The sequence below is a fragment of the Haplochromis burtoni genome, unplaced genomic scaffold (genome assembly GCF_018398535.1).
Source record: "Haplochromis burtoni strain Fernald_Lab_line unplaced genomic scaffold, NCSU_Asbu1 Contig_87, whole genome shotgun sequence".
Classification (NCBI taxonomy): Eukaryota; Metazoa; Chordata; class Actinopteri; order Cichliformes; family Cichlidae; genus Haplochromis; species Haplochromis burtoni.
In genome coordinates this window covers 969,331-982,790 of record NW_024582448.1, presented here as the reverse complement: position 1 = coordinate 982,790, position 13,460 = coordinate 969,331, and the positions used below count along the sequence as shown (strand labels likewise).

The window sequence follows — 13,460 nt, the reverse complement described above, 5'->3', positions numbered from 1 at the left end:
GGCCAGGCAACATTTTTCCAGTCGTCTGTTGTTCCATTAGGTGAGTGTGTGCAAGCTGGTACCTCAGTTTCCTATTTTTAACTGATGGGAATGGTACCTTGTGTGGACTTCTACTGATGTAGCCCATCTGCTTCAAGGTTTAACCTGTTGTGTGTCCAGAGATGCTCTTCTACATATGTTGGTTATTTAAGTTACTGACAGTCTACACATCAACAATGCATTTTCTTATCTGAAAGACTGCTGTTCACTGGACATTTTGTGTTTCCCTGTTATGGACCTGTCCAGAGTGTAGCATGCCTCTTACCCTATGACAGCTGGGATAGGCTCGAGTCATTTTTTTTTTTTAGTTAAGTAAAATATTTCTCTATAAATTTTCAAGTTTTACTAGATGGCGTATGATCAAAGTGTTAAAAGGGCATTAATTGTTGCTGGATAATCTGATTTGTGGTAATGTTGAGGGCTCAAGGTCATGGCTCTGACTTCCAGAGAAGAATTCAACACGGTGTACAGATTTGTGTACAATACATGACATTACTGGTTGAAAAAAAGACTTTAATTCAGTGCCTGGGAGAAACAGTACAGCACAGTTATAATAATAAAACAATCCCCCCCACCCCCCTCAAAAAACCCCCCCACTGATATCCACAGGTTTGTTTCAGACAGCGGTAGCATTAATGCCGTTACTCTCTGCAATTTAAGACAAGGCCAAAAAAAAAAGTTATTCCGGTTTTCCGCTTCCTGAGACAGCAATCACTCCAACAAAGATTAGCAGCAAGCTAATCATTTCCAGCTTAATCGCTGATAGGCTTTTATAAGGTGGAAAGACGAAAAGGGGGAAATAATCACTTTAAAATCATCAGGCTCAATTTCTATGAGAAGGAATCTTGCCCTCTGGATACATGATTATTCATAACAGGAGTGTCGTGACCTGGGCAAAAACTGTTCTAATGCTCGGCTATCAACAGAACGAGTAAAAAAGAAGTATGAGCTTATTGTGTAAAGCTTTTCCGTGTGTGTAGTAAGGCACAGGCTCTTTACAGAAATTTTTTTTTTTTAAATGTTCCATATTTTGTAGATTATAAATGAGGGTATTTAGCATTTTTTAATTTTCCATTTTTTTATACTTACATAACTTCATTTAAAAATAAATATCTATTATCTTATTTCAATTTAAAATAGTCCTTAAAAGTTTGCTGTACCCCATCACAACCCACAATTCCAAACAAGAATTCAGAGGAAAAGAAATGTTGAAATCATCAATACCTATGTTATGGAGAAAAAAAATGGATATAGCATTTTTAACAAAAGGTAAGACACTGATAACATAAAAAAAACACAAATTAAAAACATGTAATATACAGAATTTTTAAAAAGGGCTAAAATTTGAGAAGGCTTTTAGCTTCTCTGCTGTTGTTCTGCCCCTTGAAGAAAATATGTGCCAATGCCCCCGAGAAAAGGGACCAACACCCCTCGGTTTAACCCATCTCTTTGGCGTGTATGGAGGGGAGGAGCAGACAATGCAAAGTCTCCCTGCCGGGCGAAGTGCCGCTGGGCCAGTTCATTGGACGCCACATGTTCACAAGCTGTGTTATCAGGGGAATTAAGAACAAAACATGTCTGTTTGGATGTAAAATGGATGTTTAGCTAGGGCCCAGAATTATGACAAAAAAATTTTTAAAAAGCAGGAGAATGGACATTTATTTTTTGGAGGGTGATGTGAAGGCGTTCTCAATGCAAAGGACGATGTAGGAGCCGGAGCAGCTGCTAGGGCTTTGCTGCAAGAGGTGGCCGCTATGTAGTGATGATGCCAGACCAGTCACAGCGTGGTCGCCAGTTCGCCACGTTTCGCAGTACTGGTCTGTTTGCCGGTGGCCTTTCTTGCTTGATCCGTGCCAGACCATTTTTTCAGGCCTGGAGGTGATTAAGAACAAAAGATTGCAAATAAGCAAAAGAAACGAAAGCTGGTTAACAACCGCATGCTGGTGTTAAATATATTTATTTTTTGGGGGGTACAAAGACTCACCAAGCGCTATCCCTGAGGATGTCTCTACCATCAAAGGAGTAGATTGGTACGTTTTCCCTCATTTTGCTGGCATTGTCACCAAAGAGAGAGTCCCAACTGCTAAACAACACTTGGTTCTGCAAGGAAAAAGAAAAATAACATTTAACATAGTGACTTTATTCAGTTTTTCAGAAAGATGGTGTCAGTCATGCAGCTGTCCTTGTTGGAATGTTGGGTCTTACCTTGAGGTTTACTATGGGGACGCTGTCCCTGTCCGACCTGCGGACGATGGTGTAGAGGTCTTGAAGCTTAGAGGACAGGAAGGCTCTAAATGTTCCCTTCAGGCCGATAGCACGAGCCTGCTGGAAGCACAGGAAGTCTGCCCCACGAATCCCTCGCATGTTACCGGTGTGAGGGCTGTTCAAGGCGATGAGGTGCAGCTGATAAAGACAGATTCACAAGAAGAAAATCACACAAATTTTCATTTTACTTCCACTTTGGAACAACTTAAGATGTTTTACAAAGGTCAGGGCTTTACATGATTAATGGTTTATATCAGTAGCTAAGTAACGTAACGTCTCCTGGGCTGGGATTCACAGCCTATGGAAGTGGCAGCTAGAATCCTCTATCAGATAATAATGGGATAACATTCCTCTCCCAAAAGTCAAGCAATTAAGCTCCTCAGTTCCCAAATGTCTACCGACTGTTGTTAAAAGAAGAAGGGATTCTACATAATGTTTTGTTTTTATGATTTTCATTTTAGGCAAGCTAGCTAGTTTTCATCCCTATGTAAGGTAAATTAATATTTATTATATTTTTGAGTATCCACTTTACTCACTCCTGATCCCTGTATGTCGAAATGGCCAGCAGGCTCCAGCACAGGAGGGACGGGTTGTCTTTGAGGAGTGACAGGGAATCTGCTTTCCGTCTGCTGGTTGGCAAATCTTCCATCGGTATGGCCTGTGTGTGTCTGGTCTGGGAATCTGGGATCATACTTTGGAAAGTAACGGGGGTCTGCGGGTGTGGGTGCTGGAGGTTCAATGGGTTTTATCAAAGTGAAACCCTCAGAGTAATGGCCTGCTCCGTTGTTTTGGGACTGGTCCTGAGACTGCGGGTACAGAATCACAGGTGGAGGTTGGACTTCTGCCACCTCATTCTCCTTTGTGTGAAAATAGAAGAAATAATTAAGTCATATGAACGTTACAACATTTTATTTCATGGTTCTGTGAAACTTACCAGATCTCTGAAGAAAGGATTGTACTCTCCAAGCTGAAAGGAGAGGAATCAACCATTTAGTGTCGCTTTACATTAAGTTTTTCATATGTTATATAATAGCGTAAACTGGTTTTAAAGTTGATTTTATCAAATTCAAAGCACTGCACTGAAAAGTAGATAAAAGTACCATGACTTGCCGCACTCCATCGCGTACTCTCAAATAAAGGTCTGCTCTGTCTATGATGTAGATGAGGCTGCCCTCTTCCTGACGTCTGGCCGTAGCAATCATTGTGTCATATGATCTCAAAGCTGTCACCTGCACATACACACAAAAAAGACCACCATACATCAGACATATATATTTAAGAAAAATTACAAACAGTACAGTGCGTGCTGGCGGGCAGGGGCAGAGACCGTGGCGGACTGATCTCTACTAAAACTAGCAAGTGCTAGTGCTTGAGGTTGAGAGGTACTGGCTAGATATAGTTGGGCTCACGTCAACACACGACTTAGGCAGAGATTTGACAGCATTCCAGGGACACTCAGGACATTGAGTCCGAATGGACCATGTTCAGCACCTCCATTGCTGAAGCTGCTGCACTGAGCTGTGGCTGAAGTGGTTGGTGCCTGTTGTCTTAGTGGTAACCCCAAACCAGACAGTGGACACCGGAAGTCAAATTAACCATCAGGCTGAAGGCCTGACTAAGCTTATCTGGCCTGTGGGACTTCGGAGGCAGCCAATAGGTACTAAGAGGCAAAGTGGAACGCGGTTCGGGCAGTGGCTGAAGCAAAACTGGGGTGTGGGAGGAGTTCAGAGAGGCCATGGAAAAAGGCTTTTGGACTGCCTCAGAGATTCTGCTGAACCATCAGGTGACTCAGAAGGGGAAAGCAGTGCTCTACCTGCACTGTATGTAGTGCAGGTGGAGTAGTGCTGACTTTAACTAAAGATATTTCTGCTTGGTGGAAGGAATTGTTCAAAGATCTCCTTAATCCCAGTGACACGTCTTCGGTAGAGGAGCAGAGTCCTGGGACGAGGGGGACGGCTCACCCATCACTGGGGGTGAAGTCACTGGGGCACTTAAACAACTCCTTAGTGGCAGGTTCCTAGAGGTTGATGAGCTTCATACTGAGTTCCTGAATGTTTTAGATGTTGCAGGGCTGTCTTGGTTGACACGCCTCTACAATGTTGTGTGGAGATCAGGGGTGGTACCTTTGGATTGGCAGACTGGGGTGGTGTTTCGCATCTTTACGAAAGGGGACCGGAGGTTGTTCTCCAGCTATGGGGGGGGAATCACACTCCTCAGCCTACCTGGGAAAGTCTATGCCAGGGTGCTGAAAAGGAGAGTCTGTCCATTAGTGAACCTCAGATACAGGAGAAACAATAGGGTTTTCATTCGGGCAATAAGTCGGACTTCTTCCCGGTGGGTAATGGACTCGGGTTGTGGGGGCAGCAACCTAAGCAGAGAAGCCCAGACCTCCCTCTCCCTAGCCACCTCCTCCCTGGCAAACCCTTGGATAAGCGGAAGACGATGGATATGAATGGATGGATGGGTACAAACAATAAATTAAAAACTGCCATTCTACAGATAAATGAATTTTGTGAATTCAGAGTCTTGTGATGGAGCCATGATTAAAATTCAGTGATAGTACTCACTCCAGAGGATAGTCCAGGAGCTCCAGGTGGGCCAGGAGGACCAGGGACACTGACAGCTAAAATACAAAAAACAAAAAACAAAACAGAAGTGCAATTAAGTAAGTAAGATTAAGTTGTGGCTACCTGTAAACAATTCAGATTTACAGGTTAACCCCTTAGCAGTCCTATTAGTCCCCTAAACCATCCAATGTCCCGTGGGCGGTACGTCCGACTGCTAACAGTTTAAAACCTGTAAACCTGTATTGTTTTTTTCCGCAATAAAGAAGTGTCTTTTTTTTTTTCTTTTGTTGTGGAAAAAGACACTTACGATAATTGGGCCGATATGATCCTGAAAGGGTCCCCGGGGGTCCAGGTGGTCCTGGAGGACCTGGACGACCATCATAACCAATTCCTGGTGGCCCTGTTGGTCCAGATGGTCCAGGTGGCCCAATTATAGAATCTCCCTTTGGACCCTAATGTGGAAAAGAAAATCAGAAATTTCTGGAATATCACATCTAGATCGGGGCCAAATGTTTTTTGGTTGTATTAACAAATAAGGTCTCAGAACTCACTGGGAGGCCAGGTGGTCCTGGGGGTCCTTGTACTCCTCCAAATCGAGGGTCATAATATCCACCACCGGGCTCTCCTTTTTCTCCCTTGACACCTGATTCTCCACGCTCTCCCTTCAGTTCATTCTGTCAGAAGAAGTTCAACTTTGTTTGTTGATGAAGAAGAAATAAACTAAAAAAAATGACCGGAGTAACAATGAGCTAGCTTACCCTCAATGTGTAGATATCAACATTAGGGGATGCTCCTGGGAAAAAAAAAAGATGCTTTAGTGAAGAGGTTGTGTAGCGTGCTGGATATGCAGCATTATAGTTGTGCTGACAGTTCATGATCTCGGGGATCAACAATGGTCAGTGTGATCACAAAGACATGTAATTCACATGTACGAATTTCAACAGCTGGTAAATCAAATGAAACTGTTTCACTGCCCCACGCCATTGTAATCCTCAGAGAGCAGGGTAGTTGTTTAAGAATCAAAATGAAGGAGAAGGTAATCATTGCAGTGAGTAATCAGTGTTTTACACGAGCAGTCTGTGTCATACTAAGGGCCAATCAAACAGCTGGTTAGCATGTCATTGTTTAGCTGTCATCACTGTGAGATTTTGCCAACAAATATACCCCCGCAAATGTCACACATGCCCACCTTCAAGTGTTGAAACAATGACCACTTTCCTTATAAAATGTATTTTTCCATTAATGCATTCAGTCAATACTACCAGTATATTTGGATCCAGATTAGGGAGGTCAACAAGTCGACTAATCATCACTGTTGTCACTAGTTGATACCAGACTTACTAGTCATTTAATCTAATTGTTAAAATATTAATTGATGCCCAAAGCCAGAAAATTAATGTCTCCTAAATTTTTTTTGTAGCCATCTGCCATCAGATTGTTATTGAGAAAAGCCATAAATCTGTTAGCAGAGTTTTTGTTAAAACTATTATTGCAGGTTCAATTGGCAGAAATGAGCTTTCTCCAAAAGGTGGATGGGCTCTCTCCCACCTGTGATAGGGTGAGGAGTTCACTTATTTGAGAGCTGTTCAGAGTAGAGGACGCAATAAATGGTTTAAAATGCCTTTAATTGAAAATATCAAAAACTAACAAACAGTTCTCAAATTTAACCTAAATCTGAGTGTTTCTTAGTCTTAGACTAGTCGGTTAGTCGACTAAGAAATTAGTCACCAGGAACAACTCTAATCCAGATTATTTGTGTTGCACTTATTCAGATTTTACTATTGCTGAGTTAGTAGTAAACGCGCATTTACAGACAAACATGAGAAACTACAGACAACAGCTGCAATCTGTTAGCGACCAAAGCAATCACTAGGAGGTTTTTGGTGTAGCACCTTCTTTGTATGTGATTTCACTTATTGAGAGCCAGAAACTTCCGGGAACTATTCCCAACCAATCGCAGATTACACACTTCCCTCGCAGTATAGCACATAACTCTTTAAGCAGTATATGCACGACTTTACGTGAGAAACGTCAACAGAAAAGATTGCACAACCCTTTACAATCATAAAGGAATGAAATTTCATTTATTCTTAATTCAAAAATGAGGATTTACCTGGGATCCCCGGAAGTCCAGTCTCACCACGCTCCCCTTTTTCTCCTTTAATTGCTACAACACAAAATACAAAGTTTTTCACATTACAAAATTACTCATAGCTCTCTGCAGGTTTAAATATCATTGAACCCTTGAAAGCCATGTGCTCTACTGCCAGTGACTTCTTCATTCATTTTTTTTTTCTCTCAAACCTAGACTTGAAAGCTTAATCTCCTGACAGTGGAGTGTATATCCTTTGCAGGCTGAAGGAGCAGAACTGAAATTAAATTCATAGATTGCACTGTTTATCTCTGCAGACACTTTGAACCCTTTAAAAATCCTTCCTCCTTTCCCCTCTCATATTTACTGAACCTCTCTACTGTGATCCTTCTTTTTGATTAATTTAATCTGACCATATATTTTTACACACTAAAACAATAAAACAAGTGAAGATGACATACCTGGATAATTCCTTTCATCATAGCGCTGTTAACAGAAGGGAAACAATCAACAACAACAACAGAGGAAAATAATCGGTAGGGAAGATGAGACATGACCAGATTTTTGGGAAGCTGTGTACTCACATTGAAACGGTCTAAAGGACTGGCTGGGCTAGGGGGTCCTGGTGGCCCAGGTGGTCCTGGAGGGCCAGGCACTCCCTAATGAAAACAAAGATATTCAATATTTTTGGAGGACTCAATAATTTTGTGAGTTTAATATAACTGACTGTAAAGGTTTGGCTGGGATTAAATGTGGCCACTCTTGGAGAAATGTGTTTGGCAACATAAAATTTGGCATTTAAAAACAAAAGAAGAGCAGAGTAGGTTGTTTTGTGTGAGGAAACAAGTGCAGCTCTTGTTTAATGAAGCACAAGTTGCTTTAGTAATGCTTAGCTAAATCAAAGTTCACTTGAATGCAGTATTTAGAACCTAAGCAAAGGTGTCATTGTTGAACTTAGTTTCATTAAAAGATTAAAAAAACAGAGCTAACAAATTAATGACGCTCAGTATATGTTTAGTTATGAAAGCTAAAACCAAAAAAATAAAAAAAGGGGGGGAAAATACATATTTGTTGGGGTTAAAAAAACATTTATAACGTGCTAAAATGAACATTTTAAGTTGAAAGTGACTCTGTATTTACACTCAGTGTCAAGAGTTCTGTGTGATTGCCAGTTGTGTTTAAAGTGACCTTTAACATGGGAGCAGGGAAGTCACACAATGCCTGTAAAATACAGGCTTGAGGGATGTAAAGTAAGCTAATGTCATCAAACCATCTTTGCTGCTAAGCCTCCCAAGCTAAGGTATTGATAATAGTATTAATACTTACAGGGTAGCCAAAGCCAGATCCAACCCCTGGCTCTCCTTTCTCACCCTTATATCCATTTATCCCAGGACGACCCTGAAGGGAGAAAGTTATTGATTTATTTGCCTTTTGTTGAACTTGGAAAATAGAAACAAAAAGATAAAAACCATACTAAGGTCAAAAGTAAAAAATGGTATAGAATACACTTCACTATGGTCAGTATTTAGTAAAACAATAAGAAAGAAGCACTTACAGGTCTTCCAGGCATTCCAATTTCACCTTTCAGTCCAGGAGGCCCATATGGTCCCTGCAAATATAAATTATATAATTAAACGCGCTGTCAATTGACTGGTGATTGAATAAGGTAATTGAAACAGTTTCAGTACATTAACCAAAAAAAGTCTTAGAAATGGAAAACCTTACAGGGGGCCCAACAGGTCCTGGAAGTCCTCTGTCTCCCTGCATGCATGGTTTGGGGGGATGATTAGTTTCAAGAACAAAATGATCATCACAAAATGCACCAAAAACCATGAGTACATTAATGCATAATAGATAGAAATCCAGATAGTCAAATTCACTGAGACTCACCTTTGGACCAGCTAGCTGTGCCAAATTCAGAAAATTTCCATCAGGGCCAATAACCAAGCCTGGCTCCCCTTTTTCACCCTGAACACAGAGCACCAAGACAACAAATACTCAATAACAGAAATGATCAGAGCAGCCAAATTAAAGGTCTAACATATAATGTAGACTTTACCTTCTCACCATAGCCTGGAGGACCAGGATCTCCTCGGTCACCTTTTGGCCCCATTGGACCCTGCAATATATTAAAAAAATACAATAAAATACATGAAAACATTAGATGAGTTAGATTTGACAGCACCCAACGTTTTGTTACCATGAAGCAAATAAGCCAATATAATGGGCCTTCTCATTGACATTCGTATAAAGAATCATTTGTTGATGGCTAAATTAATAAATACAGATATTGGTACGTCACCTGCCTACACACCCTATCCTCCTGATTTACATACAAACTAGCGCTCCAAACGTGTTTATCTCAAAGTAATCCCTGACTAATACAGCATTACAGTATTGTTTCAAAAGAATGAAATGATATCATCTGATGTCCCACATTCATGTAATTACATATTAAATTTTTAATATTGTGCATATAGTTATGCAAGAAAACACAATTATGTAACAGAGGCAAACTCACAGGAAATCCAGCTCGACCAGGTAAACCAGGCCCACCCTGTAGAGGAAAACAAAACCACACACCTCTGTTTAACTTGATTAGATCAGTTTTATTCATTTTCCTTAATACCAGCCAAACATTTGTTTACCAGTAACTATGAGCAAATCCACACACAGTTTATGGCTAACACAAATTAAGGCTAAAAATGCAGGTTGTGAAGTTAAGTGCTGCTTTTGCTTGGTGTAGGTGAATGAAAACCAGTGTTTGTTTCTTGGCTGTCACTTTTCCACAGTTGTTACAACACTGTAAATTTGTAATGAGTAGTGAGGTTTCTTTTGAACACCATAATTGTATGCTCTGCTGTGCGGTATAAATCTTGGTAGAAGCTGTTTGTCATGTTTCAGTTGACAGCCCATTTTGTAAGGGAACTATTCCTTATAGTCACAAATGCAAACATTTAAAAATATGGCAGAAGAAGTTGTAAAATATTCCCCTGGATGTTTCCTTTGAGTACGACTTACTTTTCCAGTGGGACTCTGCTGCCAACATCAACTTCAAAATGGGCTTTGGCCCTTATTTGCTAGTATCAGCAAATATCGAGGCTGGTATGGATCTACAGGTCCATGCTCACTGTGATACCAGTGTTAGAGCTGTTTTGTAACATGTTGATATTGGTATTATTGTGCAATATTGTGTAAGTCCAGGTTTTTCCACTGTGTGATTACAGAGCCTATGCATATTTCATGCAGTATGCATAAAGGCGAATAAGCATTAGTTGGTTGAAATTGTTTTGGGTTTTTTTTCTTTTCAAAGGCCATCGGCTGAGATTCTCCCACAGATTGTGGATTCGCCTGATGATTAGAAATGAAGGAATCACTTACTGGTACCCTTTGAGAGTAACCAAAGCTGCATGATTCAACATTAGGAAACAAAATTGTAGGACGTCCTGGTAAATTGTATAAAAAAAAATGTTAGTGTTAATACCAATTGTAACATTTCTGGGTTGTGACATGGACCACAAGCATGCTTGAATCTGTGCAAGTAACATGAAGTGAAACTCCTCTTTGTCTTTAGTCCAAAAACACCTTCAGAGTTCAAACATACCTGAGGGCCAGCTCTGCCAACGACTTCATCAAACTGTGGAAAAGACAGACATTACCATCAGGTTTGGATTTTAGCTTCATACAGACTCAAACAGCAGTGCTCATCTCTTTTTACTTACAATGCCTGATGTCTGGTAGACGATTTGTCCTGGTGGTCCAGGTGGACCTGGTGGACCGGGTAGTCCAGTTCCATCTCGACCTGGTTCACCCTAAAACCAGAAAGAAAGAGGAAAAAATTTTTATTAGCATCCAGTAGTGAAAGCTTATCACATAATCAACATGACAGAAGGTTAAGGAAGGCTACTGTGGTAGGAGATATCATTCGTGTTATATCTTAGTAATGAGTGCTTTGTAGTAAAACAAGTGCAATCATAATTACAAATGATATTCACCATCTCTCCTTTGTCTCCTCTGTCACCCTTTGATCCCTGTAAAATTCAAAGAGTGAGATACTTTAACAACAGAGAAACCTGTATGTCAAATGACCGGTCTGCAGACTAACCTAATTACATGAAACGTTCAAACAACAAACGTTGTTTTTTTGTTTTTTCCATATATCAGTTTTAATATACAAGTTGTCCATGAATGCCAACATGAAAAATTCTATTCCAAAGATAAAGAAGATAAAAACTTGGAGAAATTATATCATATGTAAATATTCTTCAACTAATCTGTCTAATTCAGAGATTTAATTTAATCTTTATTTATTAAGTTGTTTTTGTTGGGTTTTTTTTTACCGGAGGTCCAGGGAAGCCATCCAGGCCTGGTTGCCCATCTCTTCCAGCAGGACCTCCATCACCCTTCTCACCTGGTCTGCCGGGCAAGCCGGGGTTACCCTGCAGAAGAACACTCAATTTGAGTTGGTGGCAAACAAAATTATAAACGAAGAAGAAGAAAATGGCAGCAAACAGGAAACAGAGCAGGAACTTGAACTTCTAAATCTTGCTTCCTTGACTTAATGTGGAACACATCAAGGTAGATTTGATGTTTCAAACTCAGCGTAGGACTATGTTTTGCAAGCAGGAGGGCAAAACCTAATGCAAAGGGCAATGATAATCAGTGTCGACTGTTGGCTGGATGGATGTTGGTCAACAACTAATTACATTTAAGGACATGTTGTTGTTATTTGTGATCATACTCCAAGCTTTCCACCTCAACATAAATTATAATTTACTTACTGGAAGTCCAGGTAATCCAGGAGGACCCTGAAAGCACATATTTGTTTGGGTTATTTGGTAGTTCATGTATAGCTTCTTCATCCTTCATCATGTATTTGCAGTTTCCTCGTAAAAAATGTTTGAACAGTTCTAAAAACATTCTTACAGAAATCTGCAAGCGAGAGATCATGTTGGTCAGAAACCTTTTAATCAGATGGCTTAATAGACTCTTGATGAACCCTTGATGGAACCGTATTTGATCATTTAAATGTACATCAAAACTGGCCATCCCATAACTCACTGTAAGGTTGAGTTTCTTCTAGCCAATCAGGAAAGATCGGGTTATGTGACAGCTAGTGACATTAGCGTATCTGACCTATCAGCAATGGCCCAGAACCATGTCAGAATTTGGAAAATTGAGTTTTTCATCCTTACCTACGCCAAAATTTATGGTTATAATATCAGAACTAACTGTGGTAAGTTGATGAAACCCTTGGATTATATATAGTTCAATAGGTATTGTTAGTGTTGGATTTCTAGAAATTTGGTGATACCATATTGGATCACATGACTTGGTCATTTAAAACTAACACAATTGGTGGTAGGTCAGTTATTCACGAATGCACCAAAAGCATTTACCAAGCCATACTTGTTATTTCTAAAAAGAAAAAAAAGAAAAAGTACCTTATCATAAACTCACTGTAGGACAGTAGTGGTCAACAGTATATTGGATGTTGCCATGACTACACAGTGATCGAATACAAGGTTTACCCCTCATATACAGGAATATATAAATTTGTTTGTTTGGTAAATGGCCTGTATTTGTATAGTGCTTTACTTAGTCCCTATGGACCCCAAAGCACTTTACACTACATTCAGTCATCCACCCATTCACACACACACTGGTAATGGCAAGCTACATTGTAGCCACAGCTGCCCTGGGGCGCACTGGCAGAGGCGAGGCTGCCGTACACTGGCACCACCAGGCCCTCTGACCACCACCAGTAGGCAATGGGTGAAGTGTCTTGCCCAAGGACACAACGACCGAGACTGTCCGAGTGGGGCTCGAACTGCCAACTCTTGAGCCACGATCGCCTCGTTTAATAGCCTTATAGCAGTTTTTTACATATATTTGTGTTTGTTTTTAATCCAAGTACCGTTAAAATGATTTAGTCAGTCAATATTTGTAATTTGTTTTGATTTATGAATGAAAAAAGGGCTGCAACATAATGTTATTTTAACTTACTTTGTTATATTTTCAGTTTCTATGGTAATATATTTTGTTTTCACTAATTCTAAACTTCCTTGTTATTGTTCCTTCAAAGTTGCCTGGATTTTGCTTTAAAATGCTTCCTGCTTGTCTCTTTTATGGAAGCCAGCCCATCAAGTACCATACTGTAGAACAGCACAACCTATATAAGGGTGTATACACGTGCTCAGTTCGGTGAATGAACATTTCCATGTATTATAAAGGGTTAAGCAAGTACTACTGCTTATTCAAATTTTTACTCTGAATTTAAGCCTTATATAAAATTATCTTCCAAAGTCGCTAAGAACACGTGTACCTGTATTCCATCTGGTCCTCCGATGCCAGGACGTCCATTGAAACCACCAGCAGAGCCCTCCATGTCATCCTTCAAATAAAATATTTTAAATTGCATTTTTGGAGATTAAATGTTTTTTGCAAAAGAAACATAGTAAAGCTAGCACGTCACTAGTCTGTCACATTTTGCAGTC

General features: G+C 40.2%; 1 protein-coding gene across 6 annotated transcripts in view; it reads right to left on the bottom strand.

Moving 5' to 3' along the window:
* Positions 1-413: 413 nt before the first annotated feature.
* col18a1a (collagen type XVIII alpha 1 chain a) overlaps positions 414-13,460 on the bottom strand; it is a 74,868-nt gene continuing 61,821 nt past the window's right edge. For 2 of the 6 annotated variants that reach the window (XM_005925787.3, XM_005925786.3), the window contains exons 18-42: positions 13,289-13,357; positions 11,745-11,771; positions 11,304-11,402; positions 10,959-10,994; positions 10,686-10,775; positions 10,568-10,600; positions 9,485-9,520; positions 9,023-9,082; positions 8,854-8,931; positions 8,689-8,724; positions 8,519-8,572; positions 8,290-8,361; positions 7,548-7,622; positions 7,425-7,449; positions 6,985-7,038; positions 5,630-5,664; positions 5,423-5,545; positions 5,179-5,323; positions 4,872-4,927; positions 3,405-3,533; positions 3,239-3,271; positions 2,841-3,161; positions 2,245-2,442; positions 2,024-2,139; positions 591-1,911 (exon numbers count right to left, since the gene is read on the bottom strand). In XM_005925787.3, the coding sequence (XP_005925849.1) occupies positions 1,698-1,911; positions 2,024-2,139; positions 2,245-2,442; positions 2,841-3,161; positions 3,239-3,271; positions 3,405-3,533; positions 4,872-4,927; positions 5,179-5,323; positions 5,423-5,545; positions 5,630-5,664; positions 6,985-7,038; positions 7,425-7,449; positions 7,548-7,622; positions 8,290-8,361; positions 8,519-8,572; positions 8,689-8,724; positions 8,854-8,931; positions 9,023-9,082; positions 9,485-9,520; positions 10,568-10,600; positions 10,686-10,775; positions 10,959-10,994; positions 11,304-11,402; positions 11,745-11,771; positions 13,289-13,357 (2,214 nt within the window). In that variant the 3' untranslated portion in view covers positions 591-1,697. Of the gene's footprint in view, positions 1,912-2,023; positions 2,140-2,244; positions 2,443-2,840; positions 3,162-3,238; positions 3,272-3,404; positions 3,534-4,871; positions 4,928-5,178; positions 5,324-5,422; positions 5,546-5,629; positions 5,665-6,984; positions 7,039-7,424; positions 7,450-7,547; positions 7,623-8,289; positions 8,362-8,518; positions 8,573-8,688; positions 8,725-8,853; positions 8,932-9,022; positions 9,083-9,484; positions 9,521-10,567; positions 10,601-10,685; positions 10,776-10,958; positions 10,995-11,303; positions 11,403-11,744; positions 11,772-13,288; positions 13,358-13,460 lie in introns of all 6 variants that reach the window. The other 4 variants (XM_005925788.2, XM_005925789.2, XM_005925784.3 and 1 more) reach the window with 3 other exon arrangements.